Here is a 25,969-nt window from a genome sequence, read left to right on the forward strand (position 1 = left end):
TTTTCTCAAACAAAACAAGAAGGATTCCAGATGTCAGGATTGTTTTGCAGTAATGATGATCTGTGGGCCAGATGAATGTGCTTAACTGTCCCAAGAGTTTGGGTAACTTTTTCTTTTCAAAAGAGATTGTGTGTGACTCCTGATTTTTAATTATTTAAAAAAAAATGTTGGGAAGACATGTCTTCTCATCCCCTGCATGTTCATAATGCCCTGATTTAGTCCAGGTGTAAGTATATACACATGTATATACACAAAGAAATGTATAAAAATTGCAATCCAATTATTTGTCTATTATACCTCTGCTTGTTCTTTTTCTCTGATAAATTCTAAGTTGGTAGCCCCAATAGTATTTTCTTGTCTGGTATAGTTTTATTTTTGTCTATAGATATTTTTACTGTGGTGCAATTTCCCCAGTATCTTAGGATGTGCTATTTTAAGTTACTCTATTTAGGACTTGGAATGACAACAAGTAAGATTGTATATGGATTTAAACATCAACAAACAGTAATCAAAATATCAGCTTTTTACATCTTTGAAAAAATAGCCATTTATTTAGCAAGTTTGTCTGTCAGCATTGCTCCTCTACAACTGTTAATAATTTGTCTTAAAAATATAGTGTACCTTCCAGATAGAATCAGCAACTTCTTTAGCCAGGGGTGTCACCAAAGGAGCAGGAGAGAGAACAAAGTACAGGATTAAAGAATGGAAGGGAGTAAGAGACAGGAGAAGAAGAAGAGTAATTAAATGGACATTTGAAGGAGGAGGGAGGAAGAGAGAGAGAGAGAGAGAGGGAGAGAGAGAGAGAGAGAGAGAGAGAAGACCCTGCTACCAAAATAGTTGTGTTTGGTGCCCATGAGAACTGCTTGTGGCTTTGGTTACCCACCACTGCACTACTCCATCAGATATTTGGTCCATAGCTGACTGTCTCCTCTCCGGCTATCTACAATCCAGAAGAGCTGAAGATCAATGGGAAGAAGGAACTAGCACTTTAATTTAAATATAGGAATAGAAATTAACATGAAACTCCAGTCAGATCCTGTCAAATGATATATCACTTGGTCACCTGTGACGACTCTACACTCTGCCAAGGAGTGATGTCTTAGTGAGGTATGACCAAGCATGTAACAGAGGGCTGGCAATGTCCATTTTGGACTATGTCCAAAGGGGGTCAGATCCTGGACGCGTCCAACTGAACCATCAGATTGCCCACCCACAGCACTATTTAAAAGAGTTATAACAATAGCTCATTTTCATTCAAGCAAAGAGGCTAAATTACCACAGCGCTTTAAATGACCAAGAACATCTGTCCTTATGGAAGAGAACATAGACTCACAGTATCACCTTCATCAGTTTCGTCATGGTACCATGTGCTCCTCACACTTTAAGGGAAGCTGGGTAGATGTAATCTCCCTCCTCTCCCTGTCACCATTTGCCTATTATTTTTAAGAGGAGGAGAAGTCAAATTTAGTAACTAAGAGCACAAACTCTGGCCCCAGGCTACTTAGATTCAAATCACAGTTGTGCCACTTATTACCTAAGTAACCTTGGGCTCATTAACTTCTCTAACTTGGTTTATTACCTATATCATAGGAATGATAATACCTACCCCATTAAGTTTTTATAAGGATTAAATGAATTACATTTTAAGTTTTTAGAACATAGTCAATAGTAATCGTTCAGTTAATGTCAGCTACGTTTATTGTTTGTATTATTTGAAATCTGTTCTAATATTGCCCCATAATAGGCAAAACCAAGTATCTTGGTTTTATTTTGTCTTTTCTGACCACTAAATGACCATATTTAAATAAGTTTATAAGCTCTTTTTTTCTGTGAATTTACTGCTCATGTCCTTTGCTCTTTGTCCACTGACCTCTGAGCCCCTTTACTATTGATTTTAAAGTACTCTTGGTATACTGCAGATATTAATTCTCTGTATATTATGTAAGTAGCAATCATTTTCTTCTAGTCTGTGGCTTCCTTTTAACTTTATGTTGTCATTACAGATGTTTGTAATTTTTATGTAGTCACATCTGTTAGTCTTTTCAATTCTGGCTTTTGGTATGCTTGGTTAGGAAGACTTTCTGCATTACAAGATTATAAAAATCTCCTCCCATATTTTCTTCTAGCAGCTATACAATGTTTTTGAAAGGTTATTTCTTTAATTCACTTAGAATTTTGGTATGTGTTGTGAGATGGTATACCAACTTTATCTTTCTTCTCAAATTGTCTATGATCTCCCTATGATTGCACCTATTGGCAGTTCCAATATAAACACAACTATGGGTCTAGAATTTTTTCCATTCCATTAATCTATTTGTCTATTCCTGTGCCTATTTTATTTATTTTTATTGAAGTATAATTCATCTACAACACTATGTTAATTCCATGTACACAACATAGTAATTCAATATTTCTATATATTACCAAATGATCACCATTGCCTGTTTTAATTTTAACGTTTGATTAGGCTAGTTCCAAATAACTCTATACTTTCAATGCATGTTGTGATATGTATTGCCATTTTTTTCCTGCCAGATGAACTTTAGAATCAGTTTGTCAAATTTCAAAATAATTTAATTGGAAATTAAATTGGTATTGCACTAGATTAATAATTTTGGAAGAATTGATCTTTATAATAATAAGACCTCTATTTACCCAGGCTTTTAGATCCTCCAGTAGAATTTTATCATTTTCTTCATATAGATTTTGGATATTTCACATTGTTTATTGTTATTTTATATATTTTGTTTATATTGTTCAGATTCTCATTTCATTTTTTTTCTGCTTAAATACAGAACATTTTTATAACTGTCCTCATAGTATTTTTTTATTAGTTCTAATAGTTTTATATAGTTGATTTACTTCTTTTGACTGAGAATGAATGATTGCAGTGTTTCACTATTTAGTGTGATGTTTGCTACGTGTCTCTGATAGATACTCTATCAATTTAAGAATTACTATTCTATTACTAACTTACTAAGGGTTTCTTTTTTTAAACCACTAGTGCGTGTTGAATTTACATTTACTGGGATGATCATGTTTTTTTCTTCTTCATCAATGAAGTGAATTAAACTAATAGAATCCCTGATGTTGAATAATCTTTGTAGTCTTGTAGTAAACCCATCGTGTTTATTGTATATTAGTCTTTTGATATTTTGCTGTATGCAGTTCATATCTATATTTGTGATACTGATCTATAGTCTTCTGTTTTGTGATATATTTGTCTGGCTTTGTATCAGAGATATGCTTTATCAATAATTTCATAAGTTTTCTGTTATTATTCTAGGCTTCAAAAGCTTTCTATAATAAAAAAATATATTTCTTAAATGAGTCTGTAAAACGCATTTAAGAAAACTTAAAGTTTATAAAACTTGCCTAATAAAGCCATTTGGACCATGTGTTATTTGGGAGGAATACAATGAATTTTTTCAATACAGTTTATAGTTATTGGTATATGCAAATTTTTGACTTACCCTTGAAGCAATTTTGAAAATTCACAGTTTTCTAGGTAATTGGTTACTGCATCTAGTTTTTCAATTTATTGATAAAAACATATTCTTTAAAAGTCTCTTGATCTGTGGTTATACTCATTTTTCCTTTGTTTTTAAAATACATTTTCTTCTTTTTACCTTGTCAAGATTGCCAGAGGTGTGCTAATTTACCCATCTCTTCAATCAGGTCTTACATGTATTTATCAAGTCTACAGATTTTTGTGTTTTATTAATTTACTTTTATCTTTAATTCCTTCTGATTTCTTTTAGTCTCTTTTGCTTTTTCCTAGCCTTCTTAGTCAAATGATTATCGCTTATTAGAAAAATGCTGAAGAGAAACAGTTTCCTCAGGACGTAATCTTGACCACATCTCATAGTTTTTGATGACTTGCTTACACTGACATTCATTTGTTAATATAATTTAACTTTTTAAAATTAGAGTAAGAGCTGCATATTATAGACAGCTAAAAAATAGCAAGAATGATAAAAATAATTTTTTTAATGCACCAAGAAGACAGAACCAGTTATAATCAGTCTGATGAATATAAAAATTAACACAAATGAAATCAGACTATATATTGTTTTGTAACCTGCCTTTTTTTACTTGATTATATTTTACAAATATCTGCTTAAATAACATGTTCTACTAGAACATCAGTTTTATTAGCTGTACAGTACCACTGCTTATTAATATATTTCTTTATCATTGGCTATTTAGATTATGTCTAATTTTTATTACAAAATTAACATGCTCTGTGAGACACCACACACACACACACACACACACACACACACACACACTGAGGACCTTAAAGATTTTTCCTACTGAGAAATGAAAACAAATGAAATAACTGGATTATTAAAACAATATGAAAGAAATCAAGATAATACATTCAAAACTGCACTTTTCTTCACCTCGGACAGTTTCTAGAAAGGAGAATAACCATTCAGAGAGCCATAGATGGTGGTTAAAAAGTCAACCAAAGCAGCAGATAAGGAACAAAGAAAGAATGTTTACTGAGTATCTTCTGTATGTCAAGCACTTTGTTAGATGCTCTTATATCCATTATCTGATTTATTTAATCCTTTGTTTAGGGAAAAAAAGGGAAAGAAAAACATTTAAGTATCTGTGTTCCTATTCTTTTCTTAAAATAGGAAACAGTGTCTCAGAATAGTGAAAATCATGGTGGCAGAACTGATTCATTACTAATGCCTGAATAACATAGAAGGAATTCTGGTTAATTTGATTTTTTTGCTGATATATATTGCTTTTTAAAAAAATAAGGTGCCACATATTAAGACTGTGAGAGATGTTTTTATGGTTACGCTTTGGAATTTTATGTATGCGTATTCTCTATTAATTTTGCTGTGGTTCATGATGCACGGCCAAATAAAGAGCTATAACATTAATTCACTTCCAAAAGGAGCTTAAGAGTGATTATAAACATTCTTCCAAAGAGAATATTAGAGCTAATTTATATTTTTTTATCAAGTAACACAAAGTAAGTTTTACTTAGCCTCATTAGGCAAATGTGTAAACTTTGGTCATAAATCCTTCACAAACCATTTCAATACAATTTGGAACTCCTTCTGCGTAAAATTCCCAGGAGATACTAGAAGGCTGAAATTCATGATAAAATCACTTGTACAACTTGCATGTTGCATTAAGAGTTATGTCCAGCCTACATCATGCAACATCAGTATACAATAAGACATTGGGGAAAGACTGAATTGGGTTTGGAGAGGTCTGAAGGCAAGTGAACCTACCATCAATTTGAAATGCACGCGGCACATTGCTAGTACAGGCCCCCAGCAATCACAAAGAACACCTCTCCTCTGTTTACCAAGTCAGAAATAGGCTTATTTCCCATTCAGTTTCCTTATCTGTCCTCTTTGGAAAAAAACCAAATAAGATAGAAATGATAATATTAACAAAACTACCCAATTTCCTAACTCTAAATTGTTAGTACAATGGCTGGCATTGTATGCCTGTAACAGATATTAAACATTTATTGACCTTTTTGTTAAAGTTGAGGATAATTATTTCATTTAGTTTTTTACCAAGAAACCTTCTAACTTTAGTTCTCTGCCTTTATCCTTCATCTCCTTTTTGTTCTTCTCTGCCTATCATTCACAGCTACCATTTCAGCTTTTGCTTTTCTAAGTCATCCTTTCTTCACTCTTTAGGTGTGCTTTTCCATCTTGTACTTCTCTTACCTTTGTCTCATGTCTTGCCCAATTTACTATTTTGAGAGACTTTAAAAGCAAACAAACAAAAAACTTGTTTTCCCACCTTCTCTGTTTCCCTAGCTGCCAACTTATGTTCCACCAGGGCATTAAGATCTTCCCACTTTGCCATAACTTCAGGCAAACCTAGATAACAAATATCACCCAAAATTCTCTCATATTCTCATATTTTTCCTTCCACAACTTGCTTCTCTATGTGAGCCCAATTTTTATGTATGCTTTTCTTCTTTATAGATTAGGGTTATAATTTAAGAACAGCATACAGTGTCTTCCTGACAGCTCTAGATTTGGAAAAGTCATAATCTACCACCCTACCTGCTTCTCTCCCTCCAGCTTCCTTCTTATTTTGTTCCCTGCCACCTTCCCTGAGCCAGGACACACTGGCACTGGAGGACATCAGGGTCAAGGGTCAGGAACAGCAGCTCTGATCTTGCCCAACAGTGAACTCTGGAAATTGCTACTGGTCAGTATCAGCCAAGTGATGAGGCGAGCTGTTCACTCCAATCCACCTGTGACTTTAAGGAAAGCAGAAACCTTGAACCCCCAATAACGTCTAGATTCTTTTTACCTTCATCAAATAGGCACTAACATTGCAAATATAAAACCAGAAAGGCATTGAGAAGAAAAGTGAATCCAAACATCAACTCTATTTTTGAATCACTTTGCACTCAAAATTTTACTCTTACAAAATTTTACCCTCCCAAATACAATGACACATTCAAAAATGCAGAGAAACCATGCAAATCAATTTCTCACATAAAGCAAATTCATTCTAGGATAGAACTTTCAGGAAGCGACTGGAACAAGCATAATAATAAGTGTTAGGAAATTAGCTGCAGACTCATTTTACTTCTGATCCAGTGCAAGTCACTATCATTTATAAAATGCTGATCCAAAATCTTGAGTTTGTTCCACAAGTATTTACTGAGCACTTAGCGTAATGTCAGGCTAAAACTCTTGGGTAAAGATGAGTACAACATAGTCCACACATTTAGGACATTCACAGTTTAGTTAGGTAATAACTAAACTATAGTAATTATAATTATAGTACCATCTGCAACAACCGAGGGATATACAAGCTTTCTTGAGAGCATTAAGGAAGTGGCACCTAACATTACCCATAGACAGGATCAAAGGAAGCATCACAGAGCAGATAATATTTCAATCAAGTCTGGAAGGATCAACAGGGTCAATGTAGTGAGACCAATGTGAGAAGAGAATGGTAGATAAGAGAAGAGAAGGAAAGGGCATTTGAAGCAGAGAGCCCAGAAGTATAAGACAACACGGGACTTCCCAGTGGCAGGGTATGTGAATGACACTGGAAGGGGAGTCTGGGAGCTAGTCCTGAAGACATGAGGTATCATGCTAAGGACTTGGGACTTTATCCTCCCAGCACGTGGTTTTGCAATTCTACCCCTTGGAATTAGAGATTAATTATAATAATAACAATTAAATAATAAAATAGCTAACACTTCCTGGGCAGTTAGTAATCGTCAGGATCCACTTTAAATAAGAATACATTTAAAATACTTAATCCTTAAGAACAACCCTGTGAAATAGGAACTAATATTATCCTAAATTTTAAATGTTAGGAAACTGAGACTCAGTTTGCACTGAATGGAAGCAGAGGAACAAAACAGGGGAGCATTCTTATACAGCAGGTTTGGTGGCGAGTACACATTTGAACGAAGTATTACTTTGCTAAGAAAAAAGAGGATGGGAGACATTGAGGGCAGATTAGCGAAAGCTGGCGGAGCTGGAAGAGACCTCTCGTTTTTTGTATTATTAGCTCCTCCCTCACCTCATTTTCAGAATGAATAAAGAAGGAGGAGAAGGGAAGGAAATTACTCAAGGAAGTGCTGTCATGTCCAGCAGGCCCTTTCTACAATCTATTTGCTATTCCTCCCCTGCAACATGAGTGATTCGCAGTAAGTCAGGTGGGAGTACTTGCTGTATGCTGGACCTAACTAAATACTTGACAGGTATTTTCTCATTTCATCTTCACAACAGCAATGTCACAGCCTGCCTGTTACCCCAATTCACAAATGAGCAAACTGATGCTGGCGGGAGAGGAGTCCATGATTCTTTCCTATAATATTGCCTGTACTCTTTCTCCATCCAACTTCCATTTCTTTGCCCCTTTCTTCCCTCATCCATTCTCATCCAGATAACCGTGCTGTTCCATGAACCTCTGGAATTTCTTACTGCACAATCTCTGAGAAGTTGGAGTGATTGCCTCTCCCTTTCTGCTTTTATATTTTACTTATCTATGCCTAACAATAGTCTAGCACTTACTACATTCCAGGACTTCTTCCAAAGCCCTTCCAACACATTTACTCATGTAATACAAGACCCCCAGAGAAATGCTATTGCTTCCTCAGTTAAAGATATTGAGTTACCAAGAGGTTAAGGAACTTTTCCAGGGCACAGAGTAAGAGGTAGAATGAGAATTTGAACTCAGGAGGTCTAGCTCCAGGGTCTGCATCCCTATTCAGGCTTTATCTTCCTTGACTTAGCAGGACTTGGCACACCCGACCACGCACTTGATCTCAAAATCCTTTTTTTTTTTTTCTTGGCTTCCAATCCACCTCTCTCATTTGGTTTACCTCCTACCTACCTGGCTGCTTCATCTCATTCCCCTTTGCTGATTCCTCCTTGTCTCTCCGACTTCCAAAAGTTAGAGTACCCCAAAGTAGGACCTATTTTCTATACTCCATCCCTACTGATTTCATCCAATTTCACAGCTTAATCATCATCTCTACACAGATAGCTACCAAATCGCTATCTCCTGTGAATCTCTCTGTAAATCTCCCACAACATTCTGACTCAGATATCTAACTGTGCACTGAACCTCTTCACATGGCTACCTAATGGGCATCTCGAAATCAATGTGCCTCCAACTGAGCTCCTGCTCTTCTTCCACAAACTCGTTACTCCTCATCTCAGTAAACTGGCAACTCCATTCCTCTAGTTGCCCAGGCCAAAAAACGATGTCATCCTCAGCTCCTCGTTTTTCTCTCTCACGATGCATCCAACTCATCTGTAAAATGTATTCCAAGATTTGATCACTTTTCAGCACCCTATCACCACTCTAATCCAAGCCACTATTCTCTCGTACCCAGATGTCGCAGTGTTTCTAACTGGTCTCCCTGCTTCTCCCCTCGGCCCCTCTAACCAGAGCAAGGCAAGTGAGGCACTGCCTCAAATGCAAAATGTAAGAGCCATCAAAAAAAACTCAGTAGTTAAGACAAATGATATTTTAATGCAATTTTAAAAAAAAATATCAAAATCAATGAAAAAAAAAATCCATGATGAACAAAATGGCAAAATTTAAATAAAAACAGGATCAGAGTGATTGCCTTACCTCCCTTGCCTCACCTTAGCCCCAGCCTTGCCTGACTCCCTTCAATGTTTTCTCGATGGTTAGAGTGAGTCTGTTAAACATAAGTAAAATCTTCACATCTCAGGGCAAAAGCCAAGGTCCTTACCGTGACCTACAAGATCCTTCATGACCTGGTCCGCCATTATCTCCCTGACCCCAGCTCCCACTTCTCTCCTCTTTCACTCAGCTCCATCCTCTCCACATAGGCCACTGTTTCATCAACAAGCTCCCACCTCAGGGCCCTCCAACTTCTTGGAATGCTCTCCCCCAAATACATCCCTCATTTCACCCAGGTCCCTTTCCAAATTCACTGTATCGGGACCACACTATCTAAAATTCCATCCTCCTCCCAACACATATACTTCATATTGCTCTTCCATTCTTTACTTTTTTCTCCTCAGAAATTAACATAAGCACAGTGTATATTTTGCTTATTTATCTTGTTTACTGTCTCTCACAACCACTATAAAACTCCATGAGATTTTGGGGGGAGAGGGCTTTGTTTTGTTCTCTGCTTTATTCCCAGTGTCTCAAAAATTCTTGGATGATGGTAGGTACCCAGTAAACAACTTTTGAATGAATAAGTAATACATGTTTATGAGTGCTTTCCTTTAGCTCCAATGGTCTTAATGCCTGCTAGATATATGTTTTGAATTCTATTGCCTCAATAAATTACACTGGGAACTACTCTTCAAAATGCAGTAGCTCAGATCTGAAGAATCTGCAAGGTGTTAAATTAGAAAATGTATTGCAAAACCTTTCTTTCAAATTTGACCAAATTTTTAAACAAAAGTTTGACTTGCTTAAGAAAATATTTATCTTGGATTCGAGTTCACTCCTTAGATTAAGTCAATGTTGAAAGAGGGGGTTGTTTTTGAGAAATAAACATTGAAGATCAAGTGTCTCTTAAGGCAAATTCCGAATTTTGTTTCTATGTCCTGATTTCCAATGACTTGATTCTATGTTGAGATATTATACAGATTTTCTCAATAATGTCAGAGTGAACCTATGTGTGATCAAAAGACCATTCTGATGTCAAAGTATTTTTAATCACCTTTATTAATAATTAACCAAAACTAAAGGCAGGTTTTACAAATAAAACTTGGCTCACCATGAATTGCTATCTCTTGATGGAGAAGATGAAGTTCAGCAAAGAGCAAACCTACAACTTGGCTAGAAGACAACAGACTTTGCCTTCCAACATCTGTTAAGACATGCAAGACTAACCTCATCAGACCCCAGTCCGTCCATGGCCTCACTGCTCTTACAGGTTAAATCCAGCACTGTGGGAGCATTTGAGAGTATCCTGATGAAAAGGCAATTTTAGTAACATTTGGGAAAAGTGCACGAGTTAGAATTAGTCTTAAAGGCTAGTTTTTCTTTGTAAATCTCCAAAATGCCTTTTTTTAATTTATATTTTTTATTGAAGTATAGTTGATTTACAACTTAGTGTTAGTTTCAGGTGTACATCACAGTGAAGTGATTCAGATATATATATATATTTTTTTTCTTTTGAAGATTCTTTTCCCTTATAGGTTATTACAAAATAGTATAGTTCCCTGTGCTATACAGTAGGTCCTTGTCGGTTATCTATTTTACATGTAATAATGTGTATATGTTAATCCCAAACTCCTAATTTATCCCTCCCTCTTCTTTATCCTTTGGTAACCATAAGTTTGTTTCCTATGTCTGTGGGTCTATTGCTGTTTTGTATATAAGTTCATTTGCATCTTTTTTTTTTTTAGATTCTACATATACGCAATATCATATTCGTCTTTCTCTGTCTGGCTTACTTCACTTAGTATGATAATCTCTAGGTCCATCCGTGTTGCTGCAAGTGGCACAAAATGCCTTTTGTAGTTTTATCTTTTAAGAGGATTGTATTGTTTCGTAGAGATTTCTATGACTGTACTCACCAGCAGTTTAGGATTAAAAACTGAATATAGGTCTCATTTTATGCCTACCTTGTAGTATCCACAGAAAGAGTATTTACACTATAAATGTGTCACTAAAGCTACACGTCCAATCTGAATTGCTACATATATATATCAAACGACCACTATCAGAAAATACTTTCCAATTCGTCTTAGCCAAGATAAAAAGTTAAGATGAAAACAAACAAACAAACAAAACGCTGCCTTTTGCAAAGTAACAGACACAGAAACTGGTGTAGTAACTGAGTTAGCCAACTGTCCATAAAACACAATGCCCTAAAGCTGGGCAGGGAGTGAAGCTGCCATATAGACAGCACTAACTAAATACTTCTTGAGAGAATGAATGATTGAAACTGAATTGATCTGGGTCAGAAGCAAGCAAGAATTATGAGAAAAGTCTAGGGCAAGAATGGCCATGCTTATATACAGAATATGAAATTGTTTTATCCCTGTAACAGCTATATACAGAATATGAAATTGTTTTATCCCTGTAACAGCTAATGAATATTCTCGCTGGAATCTAGTTGTTTTTATTTTCTTTGGTTTTCTAAATTATATTGAAAATATTACTTTCTAGATGATGCTTGTCTATTGTTTGGGAACTTTATTTTTAATTGAGTATAATTGCTTTACAATGTTGTGTCAGTTTCTGCTATATTATTCTATTACTTTCATAATAGAATACTTTGAAGCTGCATTTTACTCAAATTATTATCTTGGCTTCACTTTTGTCACCCAATTTTTTACCCATTCCCTGTATTATTAATGGTACCTTTACTCTGAATCTTTAAATGAAAACCAAAGCAGTATAGGAAATCCCAATGCATAGAACAGAAAAGTTCTTAAAGGGACTATAGTGAAATACATTATATTTGCATGTGATTCAATTCAGTGTAAAAAAAGCTTCCTTTGTCTTAGTTGGCAGAGTACATCAAGCAGAGTGAAATCCCAGCACAGAACCTTCACTGAGTCACTCCCACTCTAATCCAGCAGGTCAATGCACTCTCCTCTGTACATGGGAGCCTCCAGGGGCTCGCACCATCATAGCCTGGGACCTTCACCATGGACAAGTCCTTGTGCTGGGAACCTGTGAATTTGAACAACCATCATATTTGGAATGGGGTTCAAATCACGTTCCCTGATAGAAAGTATAGATAATGAAATGCTGAAATTTCATATTCACATCTACATAGATCAACATGGACATATGTAAATTTTCCTAATTTCTTAGATTTTACAAAAGGCTTCATGTCCTTTTCTGAGTGGTCTATGTGGTATACGATCCAGGTGTCAGTAGGCCCTTCCAACACCATTCAAAAGGATCCATTGTTCTTGTTTTGTTAAAACCCATGTGACATTTTTATTACAGAGTAGTTTACATGATGACTTCTGTATATCTGATACCAGCACACTCTGATCTAGAAATTTATCTTTGAAGAATAAGTAGATAAATGTCTCAGGGAACAGACAGAATAGATAAATGAAGCTAAAGCTTTCAGGATCTTCATACCATATCCTCGTCAATTTGATTTCGTAACAGTGCTTTCTTCCCACATCTGCAAGGACCATTCCTCATATTCTTTTCATTGGCAAGCATGAATTTGTTTTTGAGCATTTGGTGACATTCTGAGATAATTGGACTGAGAACTACTGGTCTGCATTCTAAGTGGAAAAAGGATATTATTCAGTGCTGACTTCTAAATTTCAACTAAAATTGAACATTTTTTTAAAAATCTTTTTTTAATGAGGATATTTAACTGGCCTGGTTTGTGGGTGTCTGTTGGTTGCTCTAACCTTAATGAGTAATTTATAGAGAATGTTTCCTAAAGATGTCCTTCATGAAAAGGACAAGTTTGGACTTGGTAATAGTAATTTACTTAATTTATCTTAAATTTGGTTTCAGTGAGCAACCCTAATTAACCTGATTTTTTGCTGATAATCACTCTCAATGGAATCAAATCACAAATCCGGGGATGGATTGAGCGGCACCCAGAAGGAAGCAGCCCTCCGCGCACTGGTCCAGCGCACAGGATATAGCTTGGTCCAGGTAGGAACTTCTTGTGCCATCTGCTGAAACTCACCACTGAATTCAGAGTGGTGGGAATATTAGCGATCCTAACATGCAAAATGTGATCGGTCAGTTGTATAACTCTTTAGTTGGACATTCCTTTCCAGGGGGGGAGGAAGTTGGATCATTTCAGTTTGGTAGGTGATCTTCCAGGTGATGTTCTTTCTACTCTGGGTTATCAACTCAATTTTGCCTTGTCATTTGGAAGCAGAACTAGTGTTCACAGTCATAAAGACTATCACAGTTTTGAAAGGCCAGTTCAGTATAAGAAAAGGCAGCTGGAATTCACCACCCAGAGCTGGTCAGTGAAGGAGAACCCAGCTGGTGCTTCAAGAACCAGAAGAAAACAAACTATCCAGGAACTTGCCTTAGTTTCTAGAGAGATTTTTGACTGCAGATGTTAAACAACTTCTAGAGGAAGGATCCAAGAACTGACCACCTGGTCAGTCTAGCTATTCCAGGATGTTTTCTCATAATACCTATCCGATCTGTTTAGGATATATAATAATTTCTCTCCATGTTCAGCATTTTTGAAAAAGAAAGAAGAAAAACTATCCTAAAACTATCTATTCATTGTCACTGGTTGTTATGAATTGTCTGTACATTATTATTGTCTTTATGATAACCTCTGTTAGAGAGCTTATGATATATTGAAAAACAAACTAGTATTAGACATATAAGTTAATTATCTTACTTGAAGAAATAATGTTGCTTTTTTTTAATGTTGTTTTTTTTACAGTAAGACAAAGTATTTTACATCTCAGCTATTATATTTTATCCACATACTTTCCCAACTTAAACTGAATCTTTGTGCTATTATGAATACAAAAGTCATAAGTGGATAATAATAAAATATACAATAGTGTCCTTTATTACATGTTCCTTTGTCAGATCAGCTGAAAACTAAATTTAGTACATTTTGCAATAATCTTATAAGTCATGGCACACTTTGTTAGAGATAATATAATGCTCAAAGTTATTTCTAATTTTTCATCCTAATGAAGAGTATTTATTTAGACTTTTTTAAGATTTCAGAGAGTATTATTTCACAGAAGCCTTCTAAAAGTTTAAGTCAAGGGAGATACTAATGTATTATTAGTTTTTAATACTTAATAAAAGTCTATTTTAGGATCCTTACTAAACTTTTAAATGTCTTCATCTCTAAATTTAATGTGCTTCAAAATTAATGCCTGATTGAAAATTTTTATGCAGTCTTTTCCCACATAAAGGGGTATTTCATAATCCATAGAGAAAATTTTATAGAGTTTACAGTCTGTAAAACAGATACACTTAGAATAATAATGTTTTACATTTGCTCAGGTACAGTTAGTTGAAAAAATGTTTTTTTCTTTTGTAATCAGCAGTTTCATAAATGTTATAAAATCAAAAATGTTTTATATCAGTTTATCTTTTTAACTGCTTTGTATCTGAAACACTCATGCAAAGACAGTGGTAGTGGAAAGCACTTAAACCCTTTTGAAAACCAATTTGTCAATATTCATACATAAGTGTATTCCCCTTCTGGAAACAAACCTCTAATTATCTGAAATATAATGATGAAAACATATATAAACCTTTCTAGTGTGACACTATTTCTAATATCTCGATATCATAAACCTAATGTATAAAAGGAAATTATTAACTATGAATATATAAGTATACTCAACAAGCAGAACTTTATGAGAAATAATCCTAAAACAATATAAACTGTCCATTTAATTTTATTCTGGGCACTGGTTCTTTCACTCCCCCCAGATGAAATTCAGGGAAATTCTCATGACTTTTCTGGTAACTTTCAGCTAATAAAAGATCCTCCACTAAATAATGAATATGTCTAGTCCAGTAGAATAAAAACTTAACTTCATTCAAAGTGAAAGCCATTTCCCTTTCCCAAGCATGTCAGGGTGAAGGGCAATTTCTATTTTTTCTCCTTTATGCTTTCAGAAGCATAGTTTCCGACACCAGTTTCCTAACTAGAATTCCTGACTCAGCTGAAGCAGAAGAAAGGGGTGAAAGCAAAGGAAAGGGGACAGGAAAGTTTTTACTTGACTGATTTTGGCATTGGGCTCTGGGCCCAGCAGGTGTGTAAACCTCCTGGGATACTTTGTAGGGTCATCAAAGACCTCCTTAATTCCATTGCCAGGGGTCTCTAACCTGGCTACACTCTGTTCTAGCTAGAGGCTCCTTCCCTGGGCCTCAGTCTCCTTTGGCAGAGCTCTTTTCGACACCCCAAGCATCCCTCTTGGAGAAGATGGAAAATGACCCCTGATTCCTACATGTGGCCAAACTCCAGTCCCCTGGAAACACACATTCTGACCCAGTAAAACCTGCAAGTGCACGTGACACAAAGCAACCAGCTCTCCTCCTCACCACCATCAAAGCAGGAGGCCAGCCCATTGTTCACCATTAGATACTTTAGGACTGAGTTAGACCCACCAGCCTCGTGTGTTCCCAACAGCAGGGAATACATAGCAAGCTCTGAGTGGTTTCCTACTCCTCTCCCCTGCTTTAGGTTAGCTGAGAAGCACCTCAAAATTCCTCCCACTTAGGGGGAACTAGGATTCACAACACACCAGCAGTGGGCTCCAACTATCTTTGAATCAACTCCAAAAATTCCTTTCAAACTCTTCAATATTTTTTTTCTAAATTCAGGGATGAGGAGGGGTGGGGGATGTTCAGTTAAGAATGTCAAACAGTTAAACAGTTTCTCCCTACCTCCTGTCCTGCTTGTGGTCCAGTGACAGTTTCGTATCCAAACCAGAGGCCAAATTAATCCCATTCCATCTTAAAATCCTGTTACAAATGAAACGTAAACAATCATTAAGTGATCATTTAGAAAATTCTGCAGAACAGAAAACTTTAACATATTAGAACAATGTGAAAGGCTTGCAAATAACAATATATTTTTAAAAGAGACTCAAACAGCAATGGAGATCTTTTCATAAACTTAATAATTTAAGAACATTTGCATTAAAAAGGAAAAAAACAATAGGGCTATTTTACTTTTATCATTTAAAATGTTTTCAAATATAATACCCCTAAAAATATACGGCCAAACTGCCTATTACTTTGATCTTATATATTCAATTACATTCAGAAAGTATTAATAGAGGTTTTAGATCACAAGTTAATAACAATTACAAAATAGTAAACATTTGCTAGACATTTATATTCTAACTGCTTTGTGTCTATTAATTCATTTAATACTAACAACAACACTATGAGGTAGTTACTATGATCATCTCCAATTTCCAGATAAGGAAAACAAGGCTCCAGGAGTTAGGTAGCTTGTCCAAGATTTATAGGCCATCTTAATTCCACTGCAATTGGCCAAAATTTCTGGCAAGATTTACAGAGCTAAGAGCTGTTATAATGTTATCTTTAAGATTGCAGTTTGAGAGATTAGCATGGCAGAGCATGCTAAAAATATTTTGTTGAGCTTAAACTTCATAATATGATTCACTTTAAGTAATTATTTGTTAGCAGAATGACTACTGGAACAGAAATTTTCTAGTAATGTAGAAACCTAAAATTCTGAAACCTAGCTATCTAGATCTAAAGCCTCTAATCAAGATGTAAATATATACATGACTTGGGTCAATCACTTTGAATGATTTGGAAAATACCTTCTGATTTTGGCTTCGAAGTGTAGAAAATCACCCAAGACTTCAAATCAGAGACCTGCTATTCAACCCAGTATCTACCACACACAAGTATGATCTATATTTTAATTGTTTTTTTAAAATTGATGTATAGTTGATTTACAATGTTGTGTTAGTTTCAGATGTACAACAAAGTGATTCAGTGATATATATATATTATTTTTCATATTCTTTTCCATTGTAGGTTATTACAATATATTGAGTATAGTTCCCTGTGCTATACAGTAGGTCCTTGTTGTTTACTTATTTTATATATAGTAGTGTGTATATGTTAATCCCAAACTCAAGTCCCTTAACTGCTCTCAGCCTTAATTTCCCAGAAGGTTGGCTAGGACCTACCCCACTCTTAGTCAAGATTTTGTGATTCTAGCATCTGCTCAATCTAGTTACTGGTCAGCAAACTTGTCTAATTGGAAGAGGAAACCAGCATGTATTGAGACATAGCTTCAAACTCTACAATTTAGGGAAAATCCTTTAGCCTTCTTAATACTTCAGTCTTCCTACTCTGGATTACAGAAAACATTAGTATCGTCATCAAAAAAAAAAAAAAAGATCAGGTTTACTTTTTTAAAAATCTCTGTACACAAATGAAGGTAAATATGTTAATACAATTCAGGGAGCCTACCCATAAAATGATATTTTTAAATGTTATGGTATTTGCTAAGTTAGGGTTTGAAGGATTTGCTTCTGCTCTTCTTTGCAGTCTCTGATATTGAATGCTGAATACTTGCAAAACAAGAATTCGAAAAAGAGAGGGTGACAATTTGTGCTCTCTTATCACAAGCAGGACAAATACAGCGGTCAAAAATAGAATTTTACAGGTTACTTAATAACGTGAGCCAGTCCTTTATATACAAACTGATGCAATAAAACGTGCTTGTGAGGGCTTGAAAATATGCTTTGTGATATCCTTTTTTTAATAATAATTGGATATCTTTAGAATTGATAGCTAAATTTTTTATCAAAGTTCTTTAAAGAATAAAAGAACCTTAATGCAATACTCTGCATATATAGGTTCAATAAATATTATTGATAAAAATTGTGTAATATTGACAAGTTAAACTTTCAACTTAGTTGCATTATGCCACACAGAAAGATTTTGGAAGTGTGCCACAATGTTAGCTTGTAAACAGACATTGTCTCCAGGCAATGAAATTATGTGTGGGGCTTTTTTTTTTTTCTCACTTTTTCACTCTTAACTGTACTTCCCAGATTTTCTAAAACTACTATATATTTCTTTGAGAGTCAAAGGAAAAAAAAAAACACATTATGATGAACCTTTCCTCCAGAATGCATTACTAGCGTGGGCCATCAACTCTGTGACATGCGATGCTTCTTTCAGCTGGAATTTTCTCCTAAAATCTAGAAAAATACATTTTCATAGATGAACATATTCAGAAAACTTTCCACCCAATGTGGAGTCAGTTTACATCAGTTTTAATTCTACTACAAGGAAAGCTAAATATATAGCTAATAAAGATCACCCTCAAGTAGTCTGAATATTTTTTTAAAGAAGACTCAGGATACTTATATACTATTTTTAAGTGATTTAAAATATGGTGTGTATCAACACTTTGTCCAATTACCCTACTGATAATCTATTTTCTAAAAATTATTACAACAAATATTTATGTGGTATGTCAGTCCCATTTCTCCCTTAATCCAGTGGTTGTCCTTAAACAGTTTTTTTGTTCTTGTTTTTCTGTTTTGTTTCCTTAGTCCCTATTATTGAACACAATGTATTAGTGCTGGTCCTTGGCATTATAGAAGTATAAGGTGTAGCAGCCGACCTAAAATGCATAGCAAGTAGTTGCAATAAAAATGAATTTATCCAGAATTTAAAAGGACACCATAAGACTGCATTAAATGCACAATACAGCTGTGGGTGTTACCTTTCTGTTTAGAGCCTTAAAACTGACTGTAGTCTTTGACCTAAGGAATGAGGACAAATATTTAGACATAAGGATGCTCATCATAGTGGAATTTATGTTTAAAAATATTGGACATATCCTAAGTGTCCAATAAAATATTACTGGTCATATAAAATATGTCACCGTTATATTTCCAAATTATATAGTCATGTAAACCTGTGATTTCAAAGACATGGAGAAATGTCCAAATTTTAACGTTTAGTTAAAAATCAGAATGCAAAACTGTATGTATCAGTTTACAGATATTTTAAGAAATTATTCACACACACAAATATTGGAAGACAATGAAGTGTAATCTCTGATGAGAGTAGTTTTTTCTTCCTTGTGCTCTTTATTTTCCAAACTTTCTATAATGAATATGGATTATTTTTATGTCAAGGAAAATAATCTCATGAAGCAGAAAAAATTTATAAGAAGCATTCGGTTAGGAATAGAAAAGTTGGGAAAATTTCATGAAGAAAACATTACTGAAGCTGGATGATAGGTGCTTGTGTTCATTAGGCTATTATTTCTAATTCTTTATATGTTTACTACATGAATATTTAATACTGATATAATTCAACCCTTCCATTTTACAGTTGGAAAACAAGCCCCAGAGTTATACAATTCAGTAGAGACATAAGCCAGAGGTCAGCAAACTGACCCATGACTCAAACGTGACCACAGCCTGTTTTTGTAGTGATTGAAGGCTATGAGTGATTCTCACAATTTCAAAAGGTCGGGGTTTTTTTTAATCCTAAAATATCAACTATCTGGCATTTTATACAGAAAGTTTGCTGACTCCCAACTCCTATCCTTAATCTAGTACTCTATGCTATAAGTTAATTCACAGGTTTTGTAAAAAATTGAAGTACAGTTGATTTACCATGTTGTGTTAATTTCTGGTGTACAGCAGTGATTCAGTTATACATATATATACACACACATATATTCTTTTTTATATTCTTTTCCATTATGGTTATGGTTTATCACTGGATATTGAATATAGTTCCCTGTGCTATACAGTAAGACCTTGTTGTTTATCCATTCTGTATATAATAGTTTGCATCTGCTAATCCCAAACTCCCAATCCACCCCCCACCCGCTCCCTCTCCCCCTTGGAAACCACAAGTCTGTTCTCTATGCCTAATTCACAGTCTTTAAAGAAAAGTTCCTATAACACAGATGAGCATTTAAGATTCCTTAAAGGAAGTAGGAGCCCCTCCTTGTCCTACCCACCAAATGAAGTCTAAATCCTCATTCATTCACTTATTGATTCATTTATTGATTCCACAAAGAGAGACACGGTGCCTGCCTTCATGAAAATTACTCATGGGAAGACAGAAAATAAACAAGAAATAAAATAATGACATACCATGTTGAGTGCTATGAATGTCATAAATCAGGTTAAATGACAATGGCAGGAGGCCTTCTTCAGACAAGATGACATTGAAGCTGAGACTTAGAGGATGAGAGCAAACAAACATTGCAAGGAGCCAAGGACAAAACAGCATCCCTGGCAGAGGGGACCACTTGGGTGATACTGATTAACCAAAATATTTGTAAAATGCACAACACTTTTCAGCGGTGAAGACATTAGTGTGTCTTAATTTCAAAGATCCAGCAAGATTACAGCAGATAAATGAGAAATCAGTGGGCTTCATCCTTCTCTTCCTTTTTTTCATCAGTCATCAGTCTGTTCCTGGGAACAATTTCCTCAAACTAGAATAAAATACAGACTTTAATTCCCATTTCTCAAACTTCACTTTCTAGGAGTGTTCTCTTATTTGGAGTTTCACTGCAACTGCATATTTTAATTCTAATTTATTCAGTTCCTCAATAAATATGTACCAGCCATAAGGTACAAAGGATGGCACTAGATCTGATTAGGAGACCATCCCTCTGCTAAGTGTGCCTCAAACTAAGTTAACTCCCCTATCTCTCTGGTTTGGTATAATGTACTTTAGTAAATTTCCTTGGGTATTTTTCAAATTACAATTTTTCCTACAAATGATGCAATAAAAAATAAGTAACTTAGGATCCCAGAGCTTACAAATGGCTTCGACTAGACTAGCTCAGTGAGAAACAGACGGAGGAACACTGTGGCATGGACATTCTTTTCCAACCACCACACAAAAATCCTAGGGACAGAAAAAGGAATTTGACTTCATGGTAAAATATAGTTCTTGGGTCCTACTTTTTCTTCTATTGCCTGTTCTCACCAACTGCTCCTGTCCCCACTATCCAAGGACTTATCGTTCATGCACTTAGTGAATGACCTAATTCCTTAAATAGGTGGCACTAAGCATGAGAACAGGGTGGGACCAGTAGACCATCACAGGCACGTGTTTCCCTAAGCTTATCACTCCAGCCACCCACAGGCTAACTTCATCATCAAGCTCCTTAGAAGCCTTGCTTCTACGAGCCAGTGATGCCATAGGCTGGTGTGGAAGACTCGAAATGAAGGAGCAGCTCTGTGAGTCCTTTTGTGGAGAGTGTGTACCTGACATGGGATGGGAACTTCAGCATCCCACGAAATAGAAAGGCATTCCAGGAGCTATTTTCAAACAGCAATGAATTTCTCCTCCAACAGCCTAATAGAGAGTTGGTTATATATGAGGTCTTCAATATAAGGTTCAAAATCTCTGCAAAATATGGATTATAGTGTTTTCCCTTAAACTAGAAGCACATAAGGGTTTCCATTTTATCAGCTTAAAAATTGGTGTAAATTTCATGACTCAAATACACAGAAGCATCGATGGCTGTTTTGAACTTTAGACTTTGTTTGCAGACAACTTCAGGATTTTTTAAATTGTTACCTGTTAATACCAATCAGCAACCAAAAATAAGTGGCTCTTCATCTTCAGAAACTAAAATCTTATTATGACATGCAAAGAGAGCTCTCTAACATAGGCTAAGGAGAAAAAAATGAGCTCACAGAACCATACAATCATGAATTTGGGTAGGACTTCAGTAGCTGTGATCCTTTTTTTTAACATTGTTTCAGAGATTCAGGGTAGAGAGCCGAACTTGATGTTAAACGGTACCTTGACAGGGGATTCAATAACCTTGAATTTCATCATGAGAGAATTATTCCACTTTCAATTCTATTTTAAGCTTTCTGATGAGGGAAGTCATTAAAGGTACGTCTTAAACACCTCTCCAGCCCCTGCTAATCTTTTTTGTTATTTTTTAACATCTTTATTGGAGTATAATTGCTTTACAATGTTGTGTTAGTTTCTGCTGTATAACAAAGTGAATCAGTTATATGTATACATATATCCCCATATCCCCTCCCCCTGCTAATCTTTTTAAACAGCAGAACTAGGGCTCAGAACTTTTACTAGACAACGATGTCCGGCTAGAAATTGATCATGGTTTCCTTCTTTTGCAGTTTCTTTTATAATGACCTTCCATCTCTGGGAAATGATACTCCACTTATGAGAATGATATTTTCTTTTTTGTGTAAGTTTAAGAAAGTGAATCAATGCAAAGAAAGTCATTAAGTAATTAATGGACCAGATGTCAAGGGGATATGCAATGGAGACACACTGGTTTTAAAAATTCCTACATTTCCTTTAAGGGTCCTATTGACTAACTCAGAAAACATCCTATGAACATTTTTCCACATTTTAATATGGTGAAAGTCAGCTTCCCTTTCACAACCATCTTAATACCCTCCCCCAAGACCTCTGCAATTACCTAGTTAACCCTATTCCCTTTTAAATGAAGAATTTCAAGTCAGGAGAAATGTAGTGTCTTGCCAAGACCCTCAGCTTGTAAAAATTCATGGGGGTGTGATAAGGAGAATAATTACTGTATAAAATATCTCGCATGCTAAAAGACAAGTGCATTTGATGGAATTCTCCTTGGCATATGTTGAACTAGGAAAGGATAGAAGAGCAATTAACCCAAACCAAATGTTCATTATGTGCATATGGCCAAATGTCCTTATTTGCATGTGGATATCTTTATGGCATTTAATCAGATCTCCGACTACTATTAGTCAATTCAGAAAGGCAAATTATATCTATAATAAAAAGTTGGATGGGCCTATTGAATAAATTACACATTGCAAAAAGATAAAAGCCCAAAATGGATAAAGGAATCACCAAAGATTTCACCTAGTTATTTTATAGATGGAATTTATAGGTTCCTGGAGATTGCAGCAGTAAGACAAGGCAACTGCCCAGAGCCAGAAGTGAGCATAAACACAGCAAATCCTGGTCTCAAGATAATATAGGCTGTGCAGTCCATCATTAGTGAAACTCATGGCAAATGTGAACAGAGGGTCTTAGAAGTTAATTTGCATTTTACTTGTTCTCTTATGTAGAAACACACATACACACTCCAAAAAAATATATTTTCTGATTTCTAATTTTGTGTAAGGATATTCTTGAATTTAATATACCCATGAATTGGCCAAAAACATATAATAAGCTTTACAAAATGCAAGTTATTTTTAGAAGGCTGTTTGCTCTTAAATACTTCAACAGCTGAGATACTGAATTCCTCAAGGGTGGTTGTCACACATTATCCATAAAGGGAAAATATTAGAAGATGATATTATTAAAGGCATCATCTGATAACAAGTTAGTTCTGTCTCCATAAGACAACTAATAACTTGCAATGAAATTAGGACTATTTTCCTAGGCAATAGGCTTTCAACAGTCAGTCTTCCGAAGTGATACAGGAACATGATTCATAATTTGCTGATAGTTGTTTTTATGAACAAACCATACCATATATTTTTAAAAAATCAAATGTGAGAGCTTTTTGAAGACTGAAACAAAGATAAATTTTCAAAAGCCAAAATCTATTTGCATCTTTGTGATTTTTGCCATAAACACATATAGCCAAAAATAATATTTATTTAGAATTCATTAAATAACTTGAATAGAAATACGGAGTTTAGTGTTAAAAGTAGACTTTTTCTCTTATGTAAGTGGAAAAGGTTTTATGTGATAAATATATTTTCCTGATGTACAATAAAATAAATGCATAACTATTAAAATAAATCATTGGTCTATAAACCACCTAATATTACCTCACATAAAATATTTTGAGAAACTCTGGGCTGTATGATGATAAAGTTAAATTTATATTCATGTATTATGTTCCTGCCCTAACTTTGCCTCTTTGTTACTAACTATAGTACCACATTTCTACAAATTCCAACATCCCATTTATTCAGTCTTTACACCACAATTGTTATTGCTCTTTCTATTTTAAAGAAAATATCTGGCATTCATATTGTGTATGAATGCAAAGATTGTAAAAAAAATAGCTAATAATGGTAATGCCAACTTCCACAGTATATAAGTGAAATAAATTCTGCCTTCGAAAAATTCTTAGCCTAAAATAGATTTTACCAATATGAAGTCACTGGTCTTAAGATGTGCAGGTAAACAAACAATATACAAAACAGATCATTATCTTTCATACAGAATTAACAAAATAAACATTCCCTATAGCACCGTCTGTTGTCCTCAACAACAATAACAGCATTAGCAGACCAAAGTTAAAATCACATCTAAGAGGATTCTTTTGGTACATCTTATACAAGGCCCCTTAGATATGCCTTGAACCCTATCACATATTGAGATATATAGTTCGTACACCGGTGAAAGGTAATAGAAATAATGCCTTGTAAAGACCTTTATTCAATCTTTCAAATCAACAACCAGGAAAATATGGTATTAATTTATGAACTGCAATAGACACAGTCCAGAGAGCTGTTCTCAATGCATTGGCATCAGCTATGAGAAGAGACCACAGGAGTTTAGCCATGGAACCATTGTTCTTGGTATGGTGGTGGTGACTGGCATGCTTGTGAAGGTTAGAAATGTCACCAAGCATGGGGAGATTGTCCAGCACCTGAGCGATCAGGAGGAGAAAGAGCTACAAACATAGTCAATTGGAAAATGGGTAGGAGAACATCTGAAAGCAGTTTATAAGGAAACATACACCATTTCTTCCCTCTTGGCAAGAAAAAACAAAGGACCAAAGGGAACCACAAAGATGATCACAGATTTGGAATACAAAATTTCCAAAGAACCGTTAAAGGAATTGAAATTACTACTCAGAAAAATAGACTGAATGAGGGTTCATTAATTAATATTCTTCTAGTTTATGAATCGGTTCATTTATGTGAGACAACCAACCATCTGGTGTCCATGTTTGATGAAGTTGAACAAGAAAGTAGGTGTGACACACAACATACAGAATTGTGAGGCTGGTAAGCCTGAGAAGAAAAGTCATCACGACTTTTGAACAGTATATTTGCCAAGTTCACCAGATTGAGAATCAGAGGACATTTAGTCTCGTGTTTTCTGCAATAAATTAAACCAGTGTAACTTTAAGGAAGTCACATAATATCTCTGGACTCAGTTTCCTCATCTGTAAAATGAGCATATTGGGTTAATATAAAAAAACAGAGAAAAATGTTATAACTACAAGCATGGACTCAGGATTCAGATTTTGTCTTTGCCACTTACTGCTTGTATGTCTTTGGATTTCTCACCTACGAAATGAAAGTAATAGTAGTATCATTCTCATAGGTTTGTTGAGAAGATTAAATGAATTAATACCTGGGAAGCACTTGGCACATTGCTTGACTCAGAGTTAGCCGCTGTTTTAGCTGTTGTTTTTGCTGCTGTTACTATTATGTGCAAGTATTAGAGGTAAATTCTGGCTGATTAAGCAGAAAAGGAGTTTATTAAAAGGATGCTGGTTTACAGAAATTTTGAATTTAGAGAACTAGATTCAAGAGTAAGCTTTTAGGAAAAAAAATAGATATGTATATGTATAACTGAATCACTTTGCTGTACGCCTGAAACTAACGCAACATTGTAAATCAACTATACTTTAATAAATAATAATAAATTAAATTTAAATTTAAAAATTTTTTTAAAGAATAAGCTTTTAGGAATGAAACCCAAAACCACACCACAAACCTGGAATGATAAGAAAATGTATCCAAGGAGAATTCAACACTAATGTTAGCATGTTGAACATTTCTGCACCAGAACTCAATTTAACTTTATTTTAACCATTACTGTCCTAGTTGCAAGGGACATTAGAAGAGCAAGTATCTGCTATTTTTAACTCCTATAGGAAAAGGGCAGTTTTGCCCAGATTTCCCAGATGTATTAAAAGTGGCCCAAATTAACTCAGTCCACTTGTCCTTCATGCTAAGATTTATGGCTTAGAATCATTTACTAAAGGTTGGGTGGTTTTATCCAAGGTCAAGAAGATGGTATATAAAATTTCTTA

General features: G+C 35.1%; 1 protein-coding gene across 2 annotated transcripts in view; it reads left to right on the top strand.

The window, feature by feature from the left end:
• Nucleotides 1–25,969, top strand: part of A1CF (APOBEC1 complementation factor) — a 79,722-nt gene that overhangs the window by 12,697 nt on the left and 41,056 nt on the right. For both annotated transcript variants that reach the window (XM_068548121.1, XM_068548122.1), the window contains exon 2: nucleotides 12,958–13,101. In XM_068548121.1, the coding sequence (XP_068404222.1) occupies nucleotides 13,003–13,101 (99 nt within the window). In that variant the 5' untranslated portion in view covers nucleotides 12,958–13,002. The remainder of the gene's footprint in view (nucleotides 1–12,957; nucleotides 13,102–25,969) is intronic.

Source organism: Eschrichtius robustus, chromosome 7, assembly GCF_028021215.1.
Source record: "Eschrichtius robustus isolate mEscRob2 chromosome 7, mEscRob2.pri, whole genome shotgun sequence".
Taxonomy (NCBI): Eukaryota; Metazoa; Chordata; class Mammalia; order Artiodactyla; family Eschrichtiidae; genus Eschrichtius; species Eschrichtius robustus.